Source organism: Leptosomus discolor, chromosome 3 (assembly GCF_034619465.1).
Source record: "Leptosomus discolor isolate bLepDis1 chromosome 3, bLepDis1.hap2, whole genome shotgun sequence".
Classification (NCBI taxonomy): domain Eukaryota; kingdom Metazoa; phylum Chordata; class Aves; order Leptosomiformes; family Leptosomidae; genus Leptosomus; species Leptosomus discolor.
Window position 1 is genome coordinate 38,385,835 of NC_141393.1, and position 24,543 is coordinate 38,410,377.

The 24,543-nt window shown below is 44.6% G+C and overlaps 1 protein-coding gene across 13 annotated transcripts in view; it reads right to left on the reverse strand.

The window, feature by feature from the left end:
- The window catches only part of ACTN1 (actinin alpha 1), a 90,694-nt gene that overhangs the window by 35,486 nt on the left and 30,665 nt on the right, over nucleotides 1-24,543 (reverse strand). For all 13 annotated transcript variants that reach the window (XM_086463199.1, XM_086463193.1, XM_086463192.1 and 10 more), the window contains exons 2-3: nucleotides 12,802-12,916; nucleotides 7,408-7,527 (exon numbers count right to left, since the gene is read on the reverse strand). In XM_086463199.1, the coding sequence (XP_086319325.1) occupies nucleotides 7,408-7,527; nucleotides 12,802-12,916 (235 nt within the window). The remainder of the gene's footprint in view (nucleotides 1-7,407; nucleotides 7,528-12,801; nucleotides 12,917-24,543) is intronic.

The window sequence follows — 24,543 nt, forward strand, 5'->3', positions numbered from 1 at the left end:
CTTTATTGCTCATCGGACTCTGCAACATAAACTAGCAAGGGTCAGCAACTTGGAAGTTTTAGAAAGCGTCTGCTTGCATCCGTGGGGTACGATCTGTTTAGGATGGGGGAATCAAGGTGCTGGGGGGAGGCTGGCCCAGAAAGGGGTTTCCACCATGTATAGATTAGCGCTAAACAGTCCAAACTGTGAGCAGCTGGGTCTCAAGTGCTGATCCTCAGCATCTACAAAAATTCCGTGCAGACTATATATACACATTATAAAATTTACAGCCTTCACTTTTTTAGATAGTGAAACTAGCTGAGCTGCCTTCTCCTACTCATTCTCTGGCAGGTTCCTGCCTGGCAGAAGGATCTTTCACAAACAACCGACAAGTTACAAGAGTATTTTCAGTATGAAAAGGGTTAGAATTAACCTACTGTTTGGAGGTAGAATAATTCAAGTCCTAACAAGGCTGCCAGAAACCATTTTTGTACTACCACAGACACCTCTGTGCCACTGCCTCCATAAAGCTGCCCAGCAGGAACACATCATGCTCTGGGGCAAGCAGAAGTCTGCAGTACAGGCAACTGCCACCTGCCTGGATCCTGTCACAAAAGTAACAAAATTTGAAGTTTTCCTTTTAAGCCATTAAAAAAAGTTTTTCTTCTTATGAAAAATTTTCAAAATGTGAACCTGAGTGTATTCAAAACCAACAGACAAGTGGCATGCATCCCAAACATGTTGTTTCAGAAACTGTGTCCATCTGATCCAAATTCCTGAAAGCTTGTGATTTAGCGATACATTAGGTGCAACTTTCAGTGTAAATTAGAAGGATAATCTCTGCATCTGCATTAGGGATTTACAGATCTAAAACATAGAAAACAAGACATGCTGCCTTGTTCTACTGCAGGAAACCCCTGTGTCCACTCCTTTCTGCACTCAAGAATACACACAGATATCTTGGTGGGACACCAGTTTGCCCAGAATTAAAGAGCCAACAACTTTTCACTGCAGTACAAAAGAACTACAGTTATTTTTGCTGGCATGAAAAACTATGGTTGCCTGTTGACAGGTTTCTCACAAATGAAATTTTTACAGGTATTTTGGGGTCAGGGAGTTGTCTGCTAGGCTGATGTAAGGAAATGTCATGTGATAGCAAGTATATTCAGTTCTGCACTCTTCACCCCTCCAATAAAGCACCACAATGAACTTAAAGGAAAAACCTTACTATTGTTACAAATACCTGAGATACTACAGCTAAAATATAAAAGAAAGCATCTGTGTTTTCAGCTTGCTTGTTTTGCTCATATGATAGATCTTTGTGGGGATTTGCAAAAAGCAAAATCCCCAATGCTCGTAAAAAACACAGCAGTTGGCAGGAGGACCCTGCGATATATTTCAGATCCAAAACTAAATTGAGCTCTTTATTTTAATGAACTAGATTAAAATCTGATGGCAATACTTTAATGTTGAAAATGTTTTATGAACACTAATAAATCAATCAGCAAGCTGAAACAGGTAATTAATATTACTGTTCCATGAGTTTTAATTGGAAATAAAGGTCAAGATACTTACATAAAACCAGATGGTGTTAAGTTGCTAATGTGGCATTAGAATTCAGCACTATGCTCTGGTCACGTTCTCAAATTCCAGTTTCATAGAGTTAGCTGCTAGAGTTAAAGCAGAAAGCATCTCTTCTCCCCCATCCTTCTTCATTGCATTCCTCATTTAAAAAGGAAGATGTGCGCTCCCTGCTCCCATGTCTGATTCTTCCTTAGCAGTGCATCAAAGCAAAGCTGCTCTGGAAGAAGCCCAGAACATTTCCACCACTTCATCTCTACGTATCGTTTTACTTTTTCTTGATACAGAGAAAACCCACCACCTACCAAGCAGATACTGATTGATGTCAGTGCGATTAGCGAGTGATCCATCCCAGGATGCAGATTTAACCAACCACACTATTCCCAGTCCTTTTCTTTTTTTTTTTTCTTTTTCTTTTTAATAGAGTTGACAAAACTGTTATTATTTATTAGAAGTGGGTAAGCATTTTTCATTTCTAGAGCTAAAAAACTTCTCCTGGCAACCTGGTTACAAAGTCAGCCAGCCTGATCAGAAAAGCCATATGGTCTTTGGTCCTCACTCACTCATTTTTCCACCCCTGCATTCCCCAATGCCAACCTCCTTTTCCTTTAGGATCCCTTCAGCTGCTTCCAGCCTCTTCCTAAGATAGGGGAATATGGCCAAGAAACAAAAAGTGAAAAACATGGCTGCAGAACAGGTTTGCATAAAGCCTTCTGCTTCCTGGTGATGAAGAGTCAGGAACTCCACAGGAATTATTAAAAAATTGAACATAACACTACAAAGGTAGAAAACCTAATGCTTGATTAAAGATACTGTGTTTGTTCCCCACTGATATAAGTAAGGCTCAGTAATGTGAAAGCAGTTCACATATTAAAAGGCTAATAACCAAACAGTATCTTCTGCCTGACTGTGCTTTCCAAGTGCTCTTCCTAGGCAGGACCTCTGCAAGCATTGTCTGCACTTCCTCCACCACCAGCAGCTGCAGTCTGAACAGCAGCAGCAACTACATGTTATTAACGTGATTTACATTCAACTCGGGGGTAGATTAGTTCCTGGCTAAAGCTGGTGAGGCATCTGCATCCACTGGAAGGAAATTTTTTGCACCAGTGAATATGCTTCCACCCAGCTCCCATTATTGTACCAAATACCACGAACAAAATACATGAAAACTACACTACTCCAATCCATTTGTTTGACAGCCAATTAACGGCCTAACAAACATTCAGTCCTTAGGAGCAAGACTGGCTGGCTACATAGAAGTGGCTTTTAAAATGCCGCCACCTTTCGCAAATGCATGAACTCATTTTAAAAAATGCAAAAATGATTAAGCTTACTTTTCTACCCTGGGTAGGTAGAAGCAGAATCACAGTATGTTAGGGGTTAGAAGGGACCACGAAAGATCATCTAGTCCAACCCCCCTGCCAGAGCAGGACGACCTAGAGCAGATCACACAGGAATGCGTCTAGGCGGGTTTTGAAGGTCTCCAGAGAAGGAGAATCGACAACCTCTCTGGGCAGCCTGTTCCAGTGCTCTGTCACCCTCACAGTGAAAAAGTTTTTCCTTATGTTAATGTGGAACCTCCTGTGCTCCAGCTTGCACATGTTGCCCCTTGTCCTGTCATTGGCCATCACCAAGAAGAGCCCGGCTCCATCCTCCTGACACTCGCCCTTTACGTATTTATAAACATTAACGAGGTCACCTCTCAGTCTCCTCTTCTCCAAGCTCAGGAGACCCAGCTCCCTCAGCCTTTCATCAGAAGGGAGATGTTCCACCCCCTTAATCATCTTTGTGGCTCTGCACTGGACTCTTTCAAGCAGTTCCCTGCCCTTCTTGAACTGAGGGGCCCAGAACTGGACAATATTCCAGAGGTGGTCTTGATGTTATTATCAAAAATCAATGCTACAGAAACCATTATCCTCCCTAGCTACTTCTGAGCTGCCCATGAGAGCACAGCCTCTGGTTACCCCATGGAGAGAAGGAGTTACAAGGGGTAAACAACTGGCAGGATAGTGTTATGATCTGAGAATTGGAGGCATAGTGTCATAACGGTGACACAAAATAAAGGCTGCTCTGCATCTTGTTTATCCTAACAAAAGCCAAATAAAGCAGGACAAGTAGCCATGCCCCTGTCTTCAGAAAGCATGTTGCTAATGACGGTGCAGCCAGATTTAGGACAGATGGCTGGCATTGTTGATGGGGGTGCACATCTCAGCTCCCTAATTGTTAGCGGGCATGAGATAGGGACAAATATAATGCTATGTTCCACCCACTGACAGGAGAGACCTTACTTTCCCCCTCTTTCCACTGTCAAATGTATGCTTGCTCTGTCTGGTGCTTCAGTAGGTGTTTTGCTCAGATGGGACTTCTGCAATTCTTGACATCTCTAAGCTTTATTTCTCCTTTCACTTGCGCAGGTGAAAATAGGGATCAGTTAATCCAAAGTTATCTTTATGCTGAACTGAACCACGTCCGTCCAAGAAAGCACCAACTTTCTATGCAGAGTAGAGGTGCAAATAAAGCAGTCTTAGGGTCACATACTTGACCTATTCAATCTGTTAAATCCCAAGAGCATTTAACACCAGTATGGAATCTATTACAGCAAAAGAAGGCCCCTGAGGTGTCAGATGACTGTGAGATTTAAAAGCAGATGAAAAACCATGTGGAAACTGCACCAGGCTACAGCCTTCCTTGATCCAGATTTACACAGGCCTGCTGTATGCCACAACTGCTTTGATCCTATGGACTCCAGCTAACAAAGATGTTTAGAATGATCTTGAATTGTTAACAGTCAAAGATGGTTGCAAAACGCAGCTCTTAACCCTCATTGCTTATTCTGTTTGCTTAGTTCACCCTCCATTCAACGTTGACATGGAGTATGTCCTGCACTCATGCTACATGTAGGAAGTCCTCTGGTCAACTTTGGTTCTTATTCCCTGGGACATGGCTCCAGAGCTTGGCTTGTAAACAGCAGAGATGGATCTTTATTTGTTGAAATGTGAGACAAATGCCATGAAAACATTTTTCACTGGCTTTAACTCTGACAAAACCACAAGGTTTCACAAGGCTTAAGCCAACCTGGGAGTCTCCTTGGAATTCTTTCTGGAGCTTATATTTTAACCACAAAAAAAAAAAAAAAGCCAGGACATTGATGGCCAATGCCATTTGTCTAATGTATACAGAGAACTACAGCTGGGCTGCAGACCCTTTACACAGGACCCTGCTGCCCAGCAGATACCCAGAGATGAAGCAAGCCACCTCCAGGTGAAGAGTGCACTGCCCTAGCCAGTACTACCACACTGCTGCTGGCTGGCGGTTTTTCTTCTCTGGGAGAAAAGCAACCTGGAAAACTTCCTAGATCAGTCCAACCTGACTGAGGCATTTACAGATAATTTTCTTGGTGCACTGAACAGCCTCATTGGCTTTTATCTTCTACTTTGCTGCTGCATGATGTCTTCCTGAAGTCTGAAAGTAAGCCCTTAAAATTCATGCTCCAGGAAGGTTTGTAATCCCTTCCATGGACAGAGTTACTGCTGTGCTGTTCAAAGTAAAAGTCCATTTTTATAGTAGATGTGTAATTTACTGTACACCAAGCACCTGGATGGACCAGGCAGAAGCCCCTGCAGCAGGTTATGTTTCCTGGTGACAACCAGAGTGAGTGGCATGGGCTCGGTCTGGGTGCACAGGCAGGCACTGGGGCAGAGGACCCCATGCTGTGATCACACTTACATGGCCTCAGTTGGCATCACAGCATGGGCCCAAGTGCTCTGTATAAAAATCAAAGCTAACCGCGGTCCAAGCTTCAGTGCTGTGCTACCTTTGGTGGTATAAAGAAACCGATATGGGTTCACCATGTAGCTGCATGGGCATCAGGACAAAGGAGAGCCAGGAACATTTGGCAGGGGAAGTCAGGAACATTTGGCAGGGGAAGTCAGGATCACAGTTCAGACTGATATAACTCATGGCTTCTGTCACAAAATGGCACCTCACAGCTTATTTCTGACCAGGGTAAACTGCTATGAATGCAGACTGGGCCCTGAAGATCTTCGGTCACAGAGGATTTTACTTGCAAATGATTTCTAAGTGCTGTGAGGGTACAGTCACAGCTGATTCAGGAGCAGAGATCAAAAAAGAAAAACCCAACAGAAGGAGAGGAAAAGGCAAACTACTGCCGCGGAGAACAGAACCAAAAAAAACCCCAAGGGAACAGAGCAGGGAACATAGGTTTTACACGTGCTCTGGACTCCCAGAAGGATCCAAATGTCTGTCTGAGATTCAAATGACAGCAGGAGCTGTCTTAAGGCAGAAGATCTTCGGCTCTAGGTCCAACTTCCAGTTTGAAAAGAGTCCCATATAGATATGGGCCACTGTATCAGATGCTGGATGGATCAGTCTTTTTTTGTAAGGGCACAAAATGACCTTAGATATGCATTTGTGCTACATAAACAGTACTCAGGGTCAGCAACACCCTGAGGTTGCTCCTGTGGGAAAAGCTGAGAAAATGGAAGAAAAGTTTTGCATGCAAAATATCACTGTCATTGAGCCATCCACCACTTGTGTTTTGCTCTTAAATGCCAAACACAGTAAAGAAGTGTCTGCAATGTACCTGGACACTAGTTGCAAATTATTCCAAAGTCTCCATAAAGTTAAAGTAGAACATTGAGGTAAAGGTCTTGGTAAAGCAAACATAAGCACCTGCAGTGGCTGAGGTATTCTGCCTGATCTGACACAGAACAAGTGGACCATGTCTTGGAGATGTCCCCAAGAGCCTTAAAGGCCAAAATTTGGGACAGCGTGCTGACACTGCTCTGACCTCCTGGGCTAAAAACAGGCAGGGCTCAGCCCTGCAGCCCCACATCTGTCCTAGAGGAGGAATGCTCATCCAGAACTGTATCACAGGCTCATTTCCTGGCTCTGTCATGAGTTTATCTGGAGAAACCACATATTTCCATCTGTAAAATGGAGATAAACCTCCCTCATGTTCAGTGGTCACTGTAAAGACAAGCCTAGAAATACCACAGAAGCAGAGTGTCTCTGCAGCAACAGTGACAGCATGAGTCCATAGGCAGGACTCACACACAGGTCCAGAGCAGAGGAAAACAAGTGTCATGAAAACACAATCCGGATAAGAGGACATGTTGTTAAGGTTTATAAGACAGCAAACTATCTTACTAACCTGCAAGCCCTTCTGAGTCTCGGGTGACATATCTGCAAAATACACACCATCTTTGCTAAAAAGACAAAAATCCTATACAACTCCCTGCTGTCTGCTCGATCCACAAGTTTGTCTTGAGGGCATCCCTGGTGCTGTCCACAATGGTCTCTACACAGTGATATACAGGCTTCCAGCCAGAGCACCCAGCTTTCTGGAGTACAAAAGAAGAAGCCTGGAAGCCCTGAAAATTGGAGCCTCTGGGGTCTTTGACCAGTGCTGGGGACTGCATTTGGCTTTGACCCATGGGATGTCCTATAGCAATAGGGGATCTTTCCTAGCAGCTCCACAACAAGCTAAATACAAGCAGCTGCTATGATCCAATTAAGACTTCCCTTAATTTGAGAAAGAAACATCTCAATCTGTTTCTGCCACTGCTCAATGTATTCCTTAACCCATGAGAACTAGGAGAAAAGCAGGAGGACCTGACCAATAAACCCAAGCAGGAATCAGGTTTGGCAGCTTGGAATGAAGGTGGGATTTAAATTCAGAGTAAAGGCCTAATACATTCCCTCTTTTTCCTCCACAGCTTATTGTACAAGGACATGGTAGGGCTATGGAGGCACAAGGGGAAATGGCATGCAGCTGTGAGAGAAAGGCAACCATTAAGCACAGCTCAAATCAGCTGGTTTCTTTACCTTCTGCTCCAATAGATACTAGTTTGACTCCTTTGCTGGCAATGAAATCCAAGGCCTTGTTCACATTGGATATTTTGTGCACTCGCATTTTGCCTCTTTCAGGCTTAGCCAAACGTTCACCTAATAAGGAAAGAGAAAAAAAAAGGAAGGTATTAGAAAACAATTCTGAACCCTTTCTTCCCTGGTGGGTGTTTCCCCGTGCTGGTGGCTCCCGTTGCTCAGCCAGGCAGAGGACAGACTACATTGCATCCTTTCTCGATAGTGAATGCAGGACAGCCACACTCATGTTAAGTACTCCCAGAATCAGACAGAGAACTACCTTTTTGTTGCACCCCAGGTAATCTAATAACAGAGGAACTGTCGGGACTGTCCTTTCCACAGCAGGTTTATATCAGAGGTTGAAAGGTCCTTCAAAAACACACTGAGCTAGGCAGTGGAATTAACCTCTGTACCATTAACTGCAGATAAGGGTGCCTGGAAACAGCACAAACTTTCCTCCCCCACGAGGACAGGTGAGGAGCTCCCCTCCAGCATTTACATCACCCAATTTACAAAGCAAATCTCTCCTTCTTGGAACTCCCTACAGTCAAATATGAGGGTGATCTTGTATCTTGCCTTTTCTTTTCCCCAGCCAGGATACAGACCTTTTACCTCTATAGTCTCTTCCCTGAATGGCCACAACTGCCTGTATCAGGAAATAAAATAAGTTCTTCGGCAAGTGGCTTTATAACTATAAGGACTGTCATCTTAACTCCTTTCCATTACGTTTGATGTATTTCTAACTCTATGCAATGGTCTCTTACATGCTATGCATTTTAAATGTTTATAATGAGGCAGAGAGAGGGAAGCAGCCTAGCTTTAAGGTAAGGATGAGTAAATCTGATAGAAATGAGTCTTAGGGCAAACACTAGTTCCAGACTGGAACAAAGCTGGAAGAGTTGTCTTGTCCTTATTTACTGGACAAGAGTTGCATTAAGTGCAGTCAAGCCCTTCCTGATAGGCTGCATGAAACCATGCTCACAGCCTACTTTTACTAACACTAACCAAACACACAGAGTAAGCAAATTAAAGTTTGGACAGACAAGTGGACTTTTCAGAGGAACATCTGCTAGAAATACAATCAGAAGGGACATCAGGAACCACCTGTATGTGACACACAATACCAAAAAATTAACAGAACAGCCGCTTTCAGATCACAAGCTCCAGAATACAAAAAAAGATCCAAACAAAGTGCAAGCAGGTTTGGCACTTTGAAAAAAAAAAAAAAAAATTAAGACATAATTAAAAATAGATCAAATGGGCAAGTCTAGGCAAGTAATTATTCACCTGACCTATTCAGTTCCAAAAGTCCCCTGCTGTATCTTGAACCTGAATGTTTAAGTCAATGTGAGGTGACTCAAAACCTTTATTTGAGGCTTAAGAGTGCCGGGGGGGGGGAAGTACTTTTTAAAGAACTCTTTTTCATACTAAAATTCGATGGCTTGTTTCCTAACAAAGGAGTGAGGAAAAGCTAAATGGAAGAAAAATAGATTATGTCCCTAGCCATGCCCTACAAAGAAAAAAAGTCTGGAAGTGAAAATCCTTGAAAAGTGTTTCAGTGATTACTGTAGGCTGGTATCATTAGCTCTCAAGCTTAAGGATAAAACCAGATTCACTTTTAAAACGAAATACTGATGTCTGACAATTTAACTAAAAAGATATATTTATGGTACTACTGTCATCCTAGGATTAAAAAGAAATCTCTTTTGCTTTAATGGAGCCTCAAGTACATGTCAGGCTACATTGCTTTTTCCATTTGAATAACACTAGTCATTATAAATAAAAGTGGAAGCATTTTTTGTGACAGTTTCACGACACTTTTACATGTAGTTTCACAATAGACTTAAGCAGACTTATGCTGCCAAACATCAACAAATGGGTCGAGCCAGCTAAAAAAGTAACCATTTTCTTCAGTTCATGTAACTGCAAACTAGCCTTGCAAAAAGAAAAATAAAGACAAGAGATTAGGTTTCAGCTGGAACACCAGATGATCCAATTCACCTTGTGGCCACATGTGCATTGGCAACACAAGGGAGAGCATCTGAACTGCTCTCCCTGCGGCTGGGGAGAGCAGGATTTTTCCTTCCGAGAGCAATGCAATCCTCAAGCAATTGATGAGGATTGCAAAACTACAGTCTCCCTCTCTCAAACACCATAATAGGATATTTGTTTTGGAATCACTTTTTTGGGAACTTACAAAGTCCCAAAACCCAATGGCTATTTCCTTAAGACTTGCACTTCATTACAAATTTAGATTTCCAGATAAAAGCTTCATCTGGTTCTGTATCTTACATTATTAATGATGTAGACTGTTTAAAAGGGAAGCCTGCTAGAAATATGTTCTACTTTCAGCTATTTACATCATTGCTTTATTTCTCAATACTTCTCCCAGCTGAGAAAATGAAAACGGTCTACTTGTTTCCATTCTCTGGTTCTCATGTACTAGCCCAAGGCTGTATTTTAAACGCCAAACAATGCAAGGAAGTGTTGGCACAGAAGTTGTTTACAGCAAATTTGTTTAGGAAAAATTTCAATTAGTCATTCCTTCTGTTTAGGGAAGAAAAAAAAGCAGAAGCAGCCCTATAACTTTATTTTAAAAGTATTAAACGTGAGCTTAGCCTTTTCCAGTCTTGTAGTATTATTTTTTAAATGGCTTTGTCAGGGGAAGGAAATGCCTGTGGTGAAAAATGAAAGTGTATCTTTTGGGGCAATTTCTAGGGAGGGCCCAATGTTACTTTCCACCACGGAGGCCAACAGGAAGGACTTGTAATGAGGATGCCCCAGGACTGTCCATAGAGCTGCCCCACAGCCCAGTGGCTGGGGGACTGAGGGGCTCTGGCTGGGCCAGAAGGAGACCCGTCAGCAGCACAGCTCACCCAGAATGTACCCAGCTGAGTCAAACTAAGGTGCTCTCCTCGTGCAGAACATCACTGTTTCCCATACTTTGGGAAGCCACATCTGATGGGAAAACTGCTGCCTACCTGCTCAGCAGCAACGTGTCCCCAAGGACACACGGGAAGGTCTGCCCTGAAACAGGTCTCCCACAGCGCCAGTGGCACAGTCCCTCTCCCACCCCAGGGTCTCCAAGCAGCTTCCCTGATGCAGGCTTCATCCTTCCTCCCATGGCAGCATGGCGGCAGCAGGCGCAAAGGGAGATAGTGCTCCCTCGCTCCCACAGACCCCAGCTGGGCAGAGGAGGTGCTTGGCTCTGCACGGCTCTCGGCCAGCCTGGCCCAGAGCTCTCACGGCTGAAGGCTTTTATGGCCATCACCCTGTGGGTTAGAGGAAAAGATCAGCCTGCCACAGAGCAACCCTGCCCATGCCAAATTCCCATCAGCAGCTCTGCAATCCCCCAAAATATGGGAAGAGGAAGGTGTAGAGCGAGCCAAGAGTTGAAAGGAAAGGCCAGAAGCTGGAACTGGAGGGCTAAGAGCCATCCGGAGACTCACCCTTTTGGCAGGTGATCAGTGGGAAGCGTGGCAGGAACATGCAGGCGAGCCCTTGCCAACCAGCAGGAGACTCCTTACCCCCACGCTGTTCCCAGGCTGGGCTGCTGCTTCCCCAACTATGGGCCAAAGGGGCTACTAGCAGGGCCAGCAGCTGGAAGGAGGCTCTGTAAGAGCAGTGTGGCTCACAACTGTAAATGGAACCACCAATGATGGAAATGAAATGGGGAAAAAAACAACTGTCTTAAATTTCTCCTCTTTTTCCACTGTACCTAGAAGAACCGTGGTTCTAGCTTCTGCTAGCTCTAAGGAAAGGATGCTTAGGCCTCAGTGTGTGAAGGACCACGGCCTCTGGTGGGATGCAGCCCATAGCTGCTCTCCATGCCTTTCCCTGCTGGTCATCCAGCAGCAGGCTGTAGGCCCAGAGCCGCTCTGCAGCAAATGAGGAAATGCTGTGCCCATACCACCAGTGCACTCAGAAGCAGTCAGCTTCCTCCCAAACTAAGGGTGGTCCGATAGGCCCTGCCAGTGGGCTCTCAAAAGGGCAACAGGAGAGGAACACTGGAAGATGAGACAAGGAAATTAAGCAGTGAGATATAAGACGCCCTGCTTTAGCACTGAGCCTCATCTGCCCTCCCCTGTTCATGCTTCTCTCCCCTGTCTTCCAGTTCAGTGATTAGAAACTAAGCCATCAAGGCCCATCTGCCCCAGCTTCCAGGCTGCAGCCCCTCCTCTGCAAGGGAACATAATACAGAAAATAAACCGACAGGGCTCTGCTACCTTGTTTCTTACAGGCACTGCAGAAGCAATGTGCGTGCTGCAAACTCTGATAATATTTTGAACTCTGATCCCTCCAAACCACCTCCATGGGCAAACCTCCCGAGGTTTTATCCTATATTAATAAATTCTGAAAAACACATATACTAACAGGATCTTTGCAGGAGCTGGCAAAGGGGAAGGGAAGGGAAGGAAAGGAAAGGAGGGGCATAGGGAAGGCAGTTTGAGTGCTTCTATCATGGTAATTTTATTGGAAAATGTATCAAGACGGTCAGGAGTGCAAGTCACTGGGTTGCTATTACTGGCTCTAAAGCCACCAAAAGAAAGTTTGTGAGCATACAACCTCAGTGTCATATATACAGTCTTATCCCCCCTTGATGCCTCCCACAATACTTTACCCAAGGTATTTATTTCATCAGCACATCAATAGGGATTACTGCTTACATGAAATAATCCCTGGGAGATATCTGTCAAGTGGTGGGCCATTTGTGATAGGGAGTGAAAACAAATCTGACCTAACTTGTTCATGACACTGTTTTTATTTCAGACTGAGTTTTCTGGGATTTTGCTTTTCTTTGGGATCTTTTTTTTCCCTGAAGGCTTGAGCACTGAGCTCAGACTGAAACTAGAATGGAAAAACTTCAGTCACAGTTGAAACTGAACAACACAGATTTACTGTTTTGACTCCCCTCTTCCAATAACTTCTATCCTATTCGCACTGTCATGTGGTTTTGGTATGATTTGCCAGCGTAGCATTCCCACACTCTTCCCAGAGCTGCTTCGTCAGCTCTGCCAAGCAGTAAGAGCCGTTGCCTGAGCCTTCACAGGAGGCTGTGCATTCCTGCCGGGCAGAGGAAAGAAGAGAGGCAGAAGCAGGAGGAATGCAACGGGCAGCCTGCACAGGCCATGAGGCTTGGCGTACATTCCAAAAACACATTAATGGTCACTGCTGGAGACAAGATATTCGTTAGGGAGAAATTTGTTCTGAATCAGAAAGCAGCTGTTCTTATATTCCAGCAAAATCTGCAGCATTACTTCCCTTGCTGTCCCTATTCAATGAGAAAGGGGGAGGACAGATTTCAGAATAGAGATGCTCAGGACACTTGAGAGCACCACTCAGAAACTCTCTCACCTGAAATGACTTCCAGAAGTAACATAAGTTTAAGACCGTCCCTGAAATCTTCCTCTATGTTCTCAATCTGTGTCCCAGCCTTGCGGAGGTGAGAATTACACCATGCTGTAAATGTCTAAAACACAGGAAACAAAGAAAGAAAGAAAAAAAAAAAAAAAACAGCAGTCAGTAATCTTCCCAAAAGCCAAACAACAGTTCAGAACCAAAGCAGTGCTGCTAGGTACCATGACACCGATTCAAACACTGGTTAGGTTATCATCTTTCCACAACACACCCACCATCATTGTGGAGCGCAAGTGTTAGTACCTAAATATCGAAACAAGTTGCAGTGTGTTCCCATGACGGAGTCTGAGAGAGACAGTCACTTCATGGCTCCGGCATGTCTGATTTTCTGCAGAGGCCCCTACACTTTGTGTTTGGTTTAGAATACCTTGAAACTGATTTTAAGGCATGCTAAGTGTTCAGATTGCTAGGGACTCCAGCGGTGTTAGATGACACATCTTAACATAATATGAAGGAGAATGGAAAATAGCATTCCAGATTTTTCTCATCTCTAGACAGGTGCTTGAGAAAAAAAAAAAAAAAAAGGACCATTCTTTTACGGCCAATTGCCTCTGGTCTACTCCATCCCCAGCAAACACGACAGCCCTTAGACAGAGGGATACCATGCCAAGCTCCTCAGCCACATAAACCACATCCCAGTACTGTCTGTTCTGCTGCCTCCGTTCTCACTGACTCGCTGCTAAGCAGACCTCCCCCCCCCCCCCCCGCATGACTGTCCCACCTTCCCTCCACCCTTGTGAAGAGTAAACACTTTCTCAATAACGGTGCTATCACCCGTCTCAGCAGAAGTGCAGGTCCTAGAAAGGATAAAAGTAAGCATTGCTTAGTGACATCACTATCTAGCACAGTCCCAGACTCCCACTATATGAGAGCCTCTGGCAGAAGGATCATTGCAGCCACCTCAACGATAGAAACCACTCTGTAATTAGTGACATTATGCACCACCACTGGAGTAACAATATGAGTTTGAAGTGCAGGAGGGACTGAGGTCCAAATTACAACACAGCCAGCGGCATTCAGGCTAAACAAAACTCTTTTTGGAAACGCCTTCTGACCTCAAGTGGTCAGGATAAGAGGATCTCTCATATGAGAGAAATGAATTTCACCATAACTGATGACAAGACACATTTTCTGTGGTTGCAATTTAGCAGCCCTTGTTCTGGATAATGGGCATGTGGGGCAATGATGGGGAAGAGACCACCTCATCCAAGAGATGTGATAGTAGGAATTATCTCAAAAGAGCACGACCTGAATGGGTTCAAAAGAGAAAAGTAAGTGCTAGCTACCATTTGATGGTCAAAGCACAAGAAGCAAATATAAAACACCTCAGACACCTCAGTGTGGCATGGCCTTAAACAGGTGAATCAAAGAGCCCAACCTGAACACGCAGAAGCTGTTTGACACAAAAGTACTGTTTGAAGAGTAAATGGTAGCAACTAGTTCTTTTAAGGCAGACAAGTTTGTCCAAGTGCTAATGAATGTGTTTCACAGTGTTTGAATAGGACATCAAGTAAACCCTTTCCTTTGTACAAACTGATAACCCCTCAATCACTCTTTAAATAGAAGGTTGAGGTTACTCAAAAAATGAGCAGCTCCAAAAGCTCAGTGCTACCACAAGGAAAGGAAATCTTTCTTCCCTCCCTCTCCCAGACGTGCTCCCAGAGCCAATTCAACTCACTGACCCAGCAAAGAACTGTTTGCTTTCTTTGGTAAGGCTAGCCTTCTGCTCAGTAGTGCATGGAGGCAGCTCAGCAGAGTCTACTAAGCCTCTGCAAGAGCAAACTTGGCACACACGGGCCAAGCAGGAGGGTGGAGTGGACCACAGCAGTCATGCCATCTTAGGCTGCTGGGGAACCGCAGCAGAAAGGACTCAGCTGATACTGAAGCACAGCATGCCAAAAATTTAGAAATGCTTCACCACTGCTTACACCATGCGTAGGATTTCAAAAGAAAGATTACCCCAAATGGCAAAGAGCATCAGGGCTTATTTGTCCAGAAGCTGGGCTTCCTCTACTAACCTGCTTGTGTTCGTGCTTACACGACTACAAACACCGTAGCAGAATCTTTCCTTGGAAAAAACATTGCTTAACAGCTGCTGAGCTTCCCACTGCTGCGCTCTGCCCTTGCTCTCTGCCGAGGCTGTGGGATGGAGCAGGGTAACAGCGCAGCTGTAAATACTTTAGTGGCAAAGGCCCTTTGGACGGATGCATGTATTGTGAAAGTCTGAGATCTCTTTTTCAAGATGGCCTGGTTTGCTTCCAGATTTGGAAGCTTTAAAAAAAGAGCAAGTCATTAAGCACCTTTTATTGCTTTTTATTGTTATTCCCCTGAGAAATAAAAGTGGGTTTTGGTTGTGTTTGGTTTTTTTTTTTTTTTCAAATAAGAGTGGTTTTATTTGAAAATGGGCCCTGTATCCTAAGTACATCCTTTTGGCACTACTTTCTTCATTCCACTGCCTGCACTGTATTATGTGAGAACAGCTTCATTTATTTGGCTCCCTTTGCAGCCATGCTCCTTCACCTCGCCAGAGGGACAAATGAGAGCAGAGACACTTTCAAAGGCTACATCATCATCACATAACAACGTATGACAGCAAGTTATGTCAAGAAGGTTGTGGATGACCATGAACCTCCTTCTCATACTTGGAAAGCAGACAAAGCAAGATACCTAGAGCTAGTGACTGGCCCCGGGCCACATTACAAAATCCATGTTGAATTGAGGAGGAAGACTGAGATCTAACTCACAGGCCACAAGCTGCACTTTTACTTCTTGTGTGACTCCTCTGAAGCCACTTCAGTTTTGTTTTCCATCAACCCAAAAGAGATCAGAAAGTTCTGCTTTAAATAATGGATAATACCAGTTTAGATCAAGTGGGCATCTCTTTGCACATTTTAAGGATGGAAGAGGGCAACCGGGCCTACAATTCTAAGAAACACAGATGAAATTTAAAGCAAACCACAAATCTTCAAAACTTTGCAAAATTATAAAGCCTGGCAGGATAACCACATCAGTGACAGTATTTTTACTGCTGCAAAAGTCACCCAGGGTTTGATGGAAAACTAAGTCCCAGAGTCAGCACTTCAACTTCTCTGCTGGAGCCACCACCATGCTGAACTGAGATGACTCTGCAAAACAGTGCCATTAGCAATCAGTGCTCAACAACATGGACCACGAAGGATTAACAGAGAGAGCACATGCTGTTCCCACTAGACAACTCCCAGATGTGCAGGCATCTTCTCAAGGCACCCTTCAGGTCCTACATGAACTCCAACAAGCATAATACGATAAGCAGCACAACAGGGTATGGGAACAGGTACAACAAGTGGCCCAGTGTGGATGCATTCAGCCATTTTACAAGAAAGCAGGATTATGAGTGCTTTTAATAAGCAATGGGATTCACAAACTATATTCTTCACAGACCAGCCCAGAGCAACATCCATCAAAACGTAATAATCAGAAAAAAGCTTTATGTTGCATTCACTGCATAAGACTACACAGGTCTGAAATATCTTCTTACTTCAAAGTAGTAAATTGGAAGGAGATTTGACAGACAGATAGGAGAAGGCTGGAGAAACGTGGCAGAAAAGTCAGGGGGAGCAAGAGAAGAAGGGAGAACTGAAATTTTTGCTGTCCACTGGGTCTTGCAATCCTGGCAGTCTCTTTTGGAGCCATTTTTACTGAGTTGGCTTCACACATCTGCACAGGATCCTTTTTGTTATTCTAGGAAATGTACCGAAACCACCCACTCGCCCCATCCACCTTCTGGGCAACACAGCCGCTCCTCCCCACACCCTGAGTCACAGCTAGCGGTGGCAATTGGCTCAGGGCAGCCGCTAAGCCCTGCTGTGCTGCCTATCACCAGCAAACAAGCTTTCGAAAGTGGAAAGGGCTGCTGAGAGCAGCCAGCCTTCTTTCTTGTGCAGGCCTGGCCCTGGGAGCAGCCAGACAGAAAACAACAAAACCCACCACTTGTGTCTGTTGGGGTGAGCTGAGGTGCACCCCAATTCAGAGGGCAGAAATGCACTGCCAGATGGGAAGCACTGTCTCCTCAGTCATGAGCTCAAACCACTGCTTGCAGGCAGCAGATGTGCTTCCTTGCTGCTGGCAGGAGATTATTCTCCTGCTTACCTCTAACTCCCTGTCCCAAAGACAGGGAAACAAATACTCTGTCAATCTTGAGGCTTACGGAAATTTCACAGAGCTGGAAAACTACTTACTGTTAAATAATAGCACAAAAACATACCATCAACTGGATTTTCTTCATACAAATCTCACACCATAAATTTTCTATGGTAACTGCACAAGAGGTGCAAACAGAGCTGTGGTTCTGGCCCTTGAATCTTTCCATATATCATGCTCTCAATTTAATTTTTGGACACAACAGATTGCCAGGACCCCCCTGCAGGTCCGCCTCTTGTTCAGTGTTCACAATGGAGGACGCCCGATGAAGGAGCACACGTGCGTTTGCATGCATGCATTTCTCAGCATTGCTCTCTGCATCCCCCCTTCTCATCTAGCTATGATTCATAGCTTCCTTTTTTTACACCCCAGCTTCATCAGCAAGATCCCCGACACTGAGATCAATTCTTGCTATTTGTGTGTTGAATGCTGTATGAACAATAGGACCTTCTTTTCTACCTGTCGGATAACAAAAAGAATAACAAATGTTACTAAAAGCAAGCAAATACTATTAACTGTTCTGTTGCCTCAGCACATAAGACAGGTTTACTGCTGAGGTAACCTCTATAAGCCTACTTGCATTTTTTAACCTATTTTAACAGGCACACCCCCCCCCTTTCTGACACAACATGAAAAGTCCCTGCTTCTTCAGAGTTTACTGTATTAACCCTTGCCCAGGCATGAGTTAACTAAAAACAACAGCCAGTTGATTGCTGGAGGTCCTGCAGCCAAAGCTGTAATGAGATACCATCTCCAGCTAGCTCCTTCCAGGTATCTCCCAGTACTGCAACTGCAAACCTACATTTGGTTCTCCCTGTATTACATGTGCATTCACCCATGCACTCTCTGGTACTCTTTGCACTTCCCAAACTTTTTCTTTTGTTCCTGGAAGCCAATAACCTTTATTCTTGACACTGTCCTTTACAAATTCAGTACCTTTCTGGTACCAAAGTGGCTCAGGCAACATTCTGGAAACCTGTGGAAGCAGGACAGTGAGTCAATGCTTTCAAATTTAAAGAATGCTTCTGCTTGGAAAGCAGCAGTGCCGTGACACCACTGAGAGGGGATCTAGAGAGCTCTTCGCTGCAAGAAAACAGTCATAAGGCACTTCAGTCACTGAGCAATTTTGGCAATGTAAATGTCGAAGCTACCACAACCACATAAATGACAAGTATTAAAAAAAAAATAAATGGGCAGTTTCATCTCTTTGTGGTTGCAACAGTGACATTCCAGCTTTATCTGACCTTTCCAGATGCTCTTTACTTCTCTCTTTGCTAAATCACTCTTCCATGCAGCCCTGCTTTCCATGGGTGAGTGTAAACTTTCTGACACAGCCAAGAGCCTGCCATATTTGTCTAACAGCCCTGGAGAAGTTGTAACTGAGCCAGAGCAGTGCTGCTTGCCTCCCTTCTGACAGGAGAAAGGTCTGGCTTAAGCAACCAAAGAAAAAAATTCACTGGAGCACTGCCTTGCCAGAACACCACCGCTGCGCTCAAAGAGAAGCAGTGTTCACAGCCACCAAGGCACCCTCCTTCCTTGTGTTTATGCTGGAGGATGAATTTTAAGCAAGTATTTCAACACAGCTCTGCTGTTGAGATGTGCCCACAAAGGTTTGGCTCCTTAAGAAGGGGATGGGGAGCTGCTGGCACACAAATCTCAGCCTAGTAGCACAGTTTTATGCTGTCTGCACACGTGCTCTGCAAAGTGAGGTCTTGAACAGGCTGAAAGCTATGGGTGCTAGCCCAGTGTTTCTTCTAGTGTTGTAGAGGAAATGACAGGAGGACTCCCTTTCCAGTCACCAGAAAAGAAAGCAGGATATTCAAACAATACATCACACACAGCTGGAAAACAAAATCAATTTACCCAGCTGCAAGTGCTGCTTTTCTGCTAGTGTGCGTTCAGGAGAGTGCACCTGAGCTTCTGACTGCACAGCCAGGCTGCATTCCCTGCCTGGCCTGAAAGCAAACTCTCCGCAGCGCCTGCTTACTGCAACACTGTGCACTACAGGACTGCAAAGCCAGAGCTGCTAATTCTTGCAACAAATTCTACAGCTAATTCCATGCTGCAAGGAATTTTATTTAAATGAAATTATCTGGATCAACGACTGAAGCACTCAGCTAATAACGACTAATAGTTTAAGAGCAGGCAGAAAACTGCTGCACAAATGGCTTTTTTAAGCAACAGAATTAATAAAGCAGTTCCAGCTGCCCCAAAATGGGCTCCTTTCCACCTTGGGAGTCTGGGCACTGAATATATTGTATCAAGTAAGGAGGATCCTAACCCACGGTCACCACAAATCTCTCTTGCTCCTTGAATAGACAGGCTAGGCCATCATTAGCTTATTAATCTGCAGTTTTTGGAATGAAAGGCTGGGCAGGCCACAAAACAAATCTCAACCATCCAGTTCAAGTTTCCCTGCACTCAGCACTAATTCATTACCAGCATTAAGCCCCAGGGTCTTGTGATTTTCCCCTTCCTGGTGCTATTGCTCTCTGACAGTTTCTGTAGCACTCCCTTCTCCGAATCCTCCTTTCACACCTTAAAGCACTTGGAAGAATTGCTGAGGTCTCGTAGGTGGCTGCTTGTCACCCTCCCCACACTCAACACAGACTCAAAAGACAGGCTTGGTTGCAGCTTCATTTCCTGCCCAAGGCTATGGTATAAGCTGACAAGGAGGTGCTCAGTTATTAGGGAGTAATTACAAAGTAATCCTGGATCCCATCAACACCTTGGCACAAGAAAGGCCATGGCTGGACAACGCAGATCACTGCAACAACCCTAGTGAAGACAGCCGGGCATTGAAAGGGCCCCTCATGAAGTACAGCTGTGATAAGCCAAAACAGTTTCCTGGCCCACTGAATAGTTTCTGTGCTCACAGGCTGCAAGGGACAGAAGCTTTATATACGTATATATTAGTGGTTTTCAGCTGCCATGGAGGATGTAAAGCCCTGCTTACAGCCCTCACCTCTGCATACTACACTTCTTGGTGTACTTGGATGTCTGCTAGGATGCCCCAAAATACTCACAAATAGCTGTCCTCTCCCTACAGAGGGGCTCTAGGGATTGGAGATCCTCTACACAAACCTCATCGCAAGTCCAAGGAGCCACCCAAAGTGCTTTCCATTTAAACCTGAATTAAGAGATCAGCCACCATTTGCCATGCTCTCCAATTTCGTCTTCTAACCTGAAATACCTCCACTGCACGTTCATTTGCATTTGAAGCCACCTAACAATTTTGAAAAGACGACAGACATTTGATAAATCCTTTCAGCATTTACATTCCAAGCCCTTTATCCAGTACACAGGGGAGGTTCAAAGAGCTTGGGTTGTGTTGAAGAGTTACACTATCAGCAGCTGACCTCTAAAGAATTACAGGTACGATGGTCAACAAGACCAATGCTGCACAATGAAGAGCTTTGCTTTCCAATGGAGCTGGCCGATTCTCTTAGAAAGGCTGAAGGAATTAAATGGATATTCAGAAAGAATCATTACAGACACTCACAGCACTATTCTGCCACCTCCACAAAAGGAGTTTAGTACCACTGGCATCAGTGGTAATGTCCTGTTCTGGTTTAGATGCAGCTGCTGAGTTCCAAGCGTGGCTGAAAGACAAAATATAGCCCATGCTGCTTCTGAAGTATTACGTCTTGAAAACAGGAGGTATCATTACACTGTACTGTGTGTTACCAGAATCTACCTAAAGAACCACTTGGTGGCTGCATAAGGAGTTACCTAGGGTGAAAAGGAAAATTGTAAGTTTACTTGCATTTTCCAAATCCAGGGCACAGCCCTTGCAACTTGGAAACACAGAGCTCAGTCACTGCTTCTTAGCCACTTCCCAAAATGCGCATCTCTGCAGCTCAGGATGAGAACAACACTACAACAGTAAGAGCCCCAGCCCTAACTGTAACTGCACAGGCCAGGCTGGATCCCATTGAGAACACGAAGTTCAACACCAAAGCCTCTCCTTGTCCAGAGGAGCTAGGAACCATTGCATAGGGAAAACAATCCCTCCTGATAATCAGTTCATCCTTTTGGATGATGGCAATGAGTCAGCACATCACTTCCAAGAAGCACAAGTAAATTCAGTGTAGGAGTTTTCATTTTTGCTCAGTGGAATACAGTTCTCAGTGTCTCGCACAACTTTTAATTCTCCTCTCCCGGAAGCCAGGATAAAAAAGAAAAAGCCAGAGTCCCTTCCACATTGGTTTTCCACTGGCATGGTATTAACTGCTTTGGAGTCAGAACAATCCCTTTTATTAGTTAATAATGGGCTAAAGTGCCGAGGGTAGAAATCTCAACCCAGTACACTTCCTGTCCAGCACAGGGTAAATATTTACTCTTCTCTACATTTGTGCCTCTGGAGCCCTTAACTCCATTTGTGCTACAGAGCTGCACCATTTCAGGAAGAATCTGCTTCTGGCATTGAAAGCTACTGACCATTAAATCAGTGAGTCAGCTGGCATTTCAGATCAGTAAAGTACAAACTCTCTTTATCCAAAATTACCAGGGAGTACTAATAGCTAGGAACTTACAAGAAGTCTACAGACATGCAAAAACTGTACAAGGAGATCAGCTGGCTAGAAGTACAGTCTTTCAGAGTTTATTGTGAAGCTCAGACTAGCAAGAATCTTCCTTATGCTCTACTCTCTGCTACGAAATCAATTCATAAATGTCAACTTGCTTCAAGCTCTCTCATAACAAAAATTAAACAGAGCTTGTCTCTGCACTTTACATGCTGAGCTTCCCAAATGCTTTGTAGCATTTGAAGATATACTGGAAGAAATAATTTTACTGAGCACTAGGATGCAACTATTCACGGACTGAAAAGTGGCAACAAACCACAGAAGTAAGACTGTTTGATTCATGTAGGCTGAACTCCAACTGTCCAGCGAAGGACTGGCCCAGGACACCTTACATCCCTGATGGCAGGCCTCTACTTTACATCTCACCACCCAGTCAAACTCTCTCAGAGAGTTTATCCAGACCCAGTACTGATTTCATGGCAAGGTATCACCCATTCAGTCCCAGGAAAAGGCTCGGGGGGGGGGGAGGGGGAACAGCAAAGGCCTGGCACAAATCAGGGCATGAGGATCCAGTCCAGCCACAGCTGAACCCTCCCTCCGGTGTATTCACGTGGCTTCATAGGCAGATGTAGATGCAACTTCTGCGCTTAAGATTTGTCTTGTGCTTCTGCTCTCATGGGGTGGCAGGGACTATCAGTGTATAGTAAGTCCACAAAGCCAGCAGTGCAGGAGCTGATCTGGCTGAAAGCCCTTCTGCAGCGTAGGTTCAGAGACATTTGGGACTACCCCGAGCCCTTTTGTCCATCTCGCAGGCTGCTGTCCTAAGGGGCTGCTTCCTCCAGCTTCCTGGGAGGATTTACAGGTGTTGCTTTTTCTGTGACTCTTCTTCAGCTGTTTACTTTGCTGAAGGGGAAGGGAGGAAGAGGAAGTTGCAGCTTCATTTATCCGGGATTTCTAAATACAGAGCTAAGTAAACAGGTTGAATAATTGAAACAACTTAATGTATTTTCAGGCCGCAGAACTTTATTAACTCTGCAGCTCCAGAAGACAGAAAAAAACTTCAAATAATCTGGTTTTCTAAGGGATGTGTCCTGGATAAAAGAACCTGCATTTCTAGTAAGAAAGGGACTCCTAAGCAGTGTTCAGCATGAAGCCTGAGAGCTCCCTGATAAAAAGAAAGGAATCAGAAAGGGTACCTGTATCCAACAGAGCTTCTGAAGGCTACATGGCATGGATGTATTATCTGGGCTTCACTCCCACCACTGGTGACACAAACTCTTAGCTAAAATGTACGGGAAGAAAATAAGACTTTTGGATACATTTGTCCCCTTGGCCATCATCACTCTCCCTGACTCAATGTGCTGTCAATGCTCAGAGCTCTCATGCTCATTTGCAGCTGTGAAACACATCACTCCCAGCTCCAGAGGATTCGCCTTTTGAACAAGGCCTGCTATTATTAAGATCATTCACTTGATATGGGATTTTCCAAAATTAAGAAAATAGGTCCTGGGACAAGATGACTGATGCACACGTACTACCAAAGAAGAAAGGGTCCTGAAGACGGGTAGGGATCTTACTGAATGCTGGGAACAACACAGACACAAGGTGAAAAGCTGCTCTGTGCTCCAACGGACTTTCAATATGAGACTCAGAGATGAGGGTGGAGACAGTGCACCTCAGAACAAGGCAGCATTAGTCAGGGTGCTTGGCAGTGGTCTCAGCACACCCACAGCCTACCTCTTGTCACATTCTTTACCAAGATCATAGTAAACTAAAGAGAAAATTAATCCAAAAAAAAGACTGACTATCTGAAAAAAAGCCACAAACAGTTCACAATCCCTACAAGCTACGTAACTGCATTCTAACAGCAGCCTCCCATGCAGGACTGATTCCCTCACACTTGCCCATGTTTGGTACCATCATGTTATGTTTTGGTGCCATCACTTTGTTCTCAAAAGCTACATCCTGCTGCCACGGTGCACTGGCTCAAGCTTGGTCCATGCAGTTTGGTGCTGGCAGCTTAATTGGAGGGGAAACAACAGAACTGGGGTTGTCTATAGCAGATTACTTATAAGTGAGGGAGGCAGGACAAACAAGAGCAAGAAAGCATTTATTTGAAAATGTAATGAGCAGACAGTTGGCATCAGGGGCTGACAGAGGTGTGAGCTGACATCTCACAGCAGATAGATCAGAAGAATGGGAGACACAACATGGGATCTTGAATATAGAGACAGGTACCTCATATTTAACAAGGTGAAGAATGGGGTGCTACTGGAGAGACATGAACTGAAGGGCATGTTTGTAAGTGATGGGTGACAAAAATTATCACTGCAGCTGTTTGGGTGAGTGTGATTGGATTGCTTCATGGAGGTCAGAAATAAAGGATGTTGCCATTACTCAGACATAAGATAATTGAGAGTTGTGTGGGAGTTGTATGGGAGATCCATCAGCCATTCTGGAGGGAAATGAAATGTCAGGTCTGAGTAGGGAATGTCACATCTATTGTTGGATAAAAGGATTTAATTGATCTGGGTGTAGGCAAGATATTGAATGTTTACATAAAGGCACTACAAAAAAAGTCCCACCGCTAACCCACGTAAGCAGTAAATGTCTTCTAAAAGGCAAAATACGGAACTGTGCCTTGGGAACTCTCAACAGGGAACACCCCAACACACCCTCTCCCTCCCACCTCCACTGCTGTATCACAGACCAACAGAGAGAACATGAAAAGGGGGAGCTGCTCCTCTCTATCTGCCCCTAAGGAGACATGCTCCTTTCATTCACACACACAGAGTAGCAGTTGTCACTTTTTACTGCTGTCACCTCTGTGAAGCCAGCATAGATAATTGGGATGGTGCTGAGATCTGCACCTTCTCATGCATCTAGAGAAGTAGGTCCTTACTGTGGAACAAGCTTGTCAGTGTGTCCACTACATGCCTCATTGAACCTGTAGGTCTTCAACAGTGCACAGAGA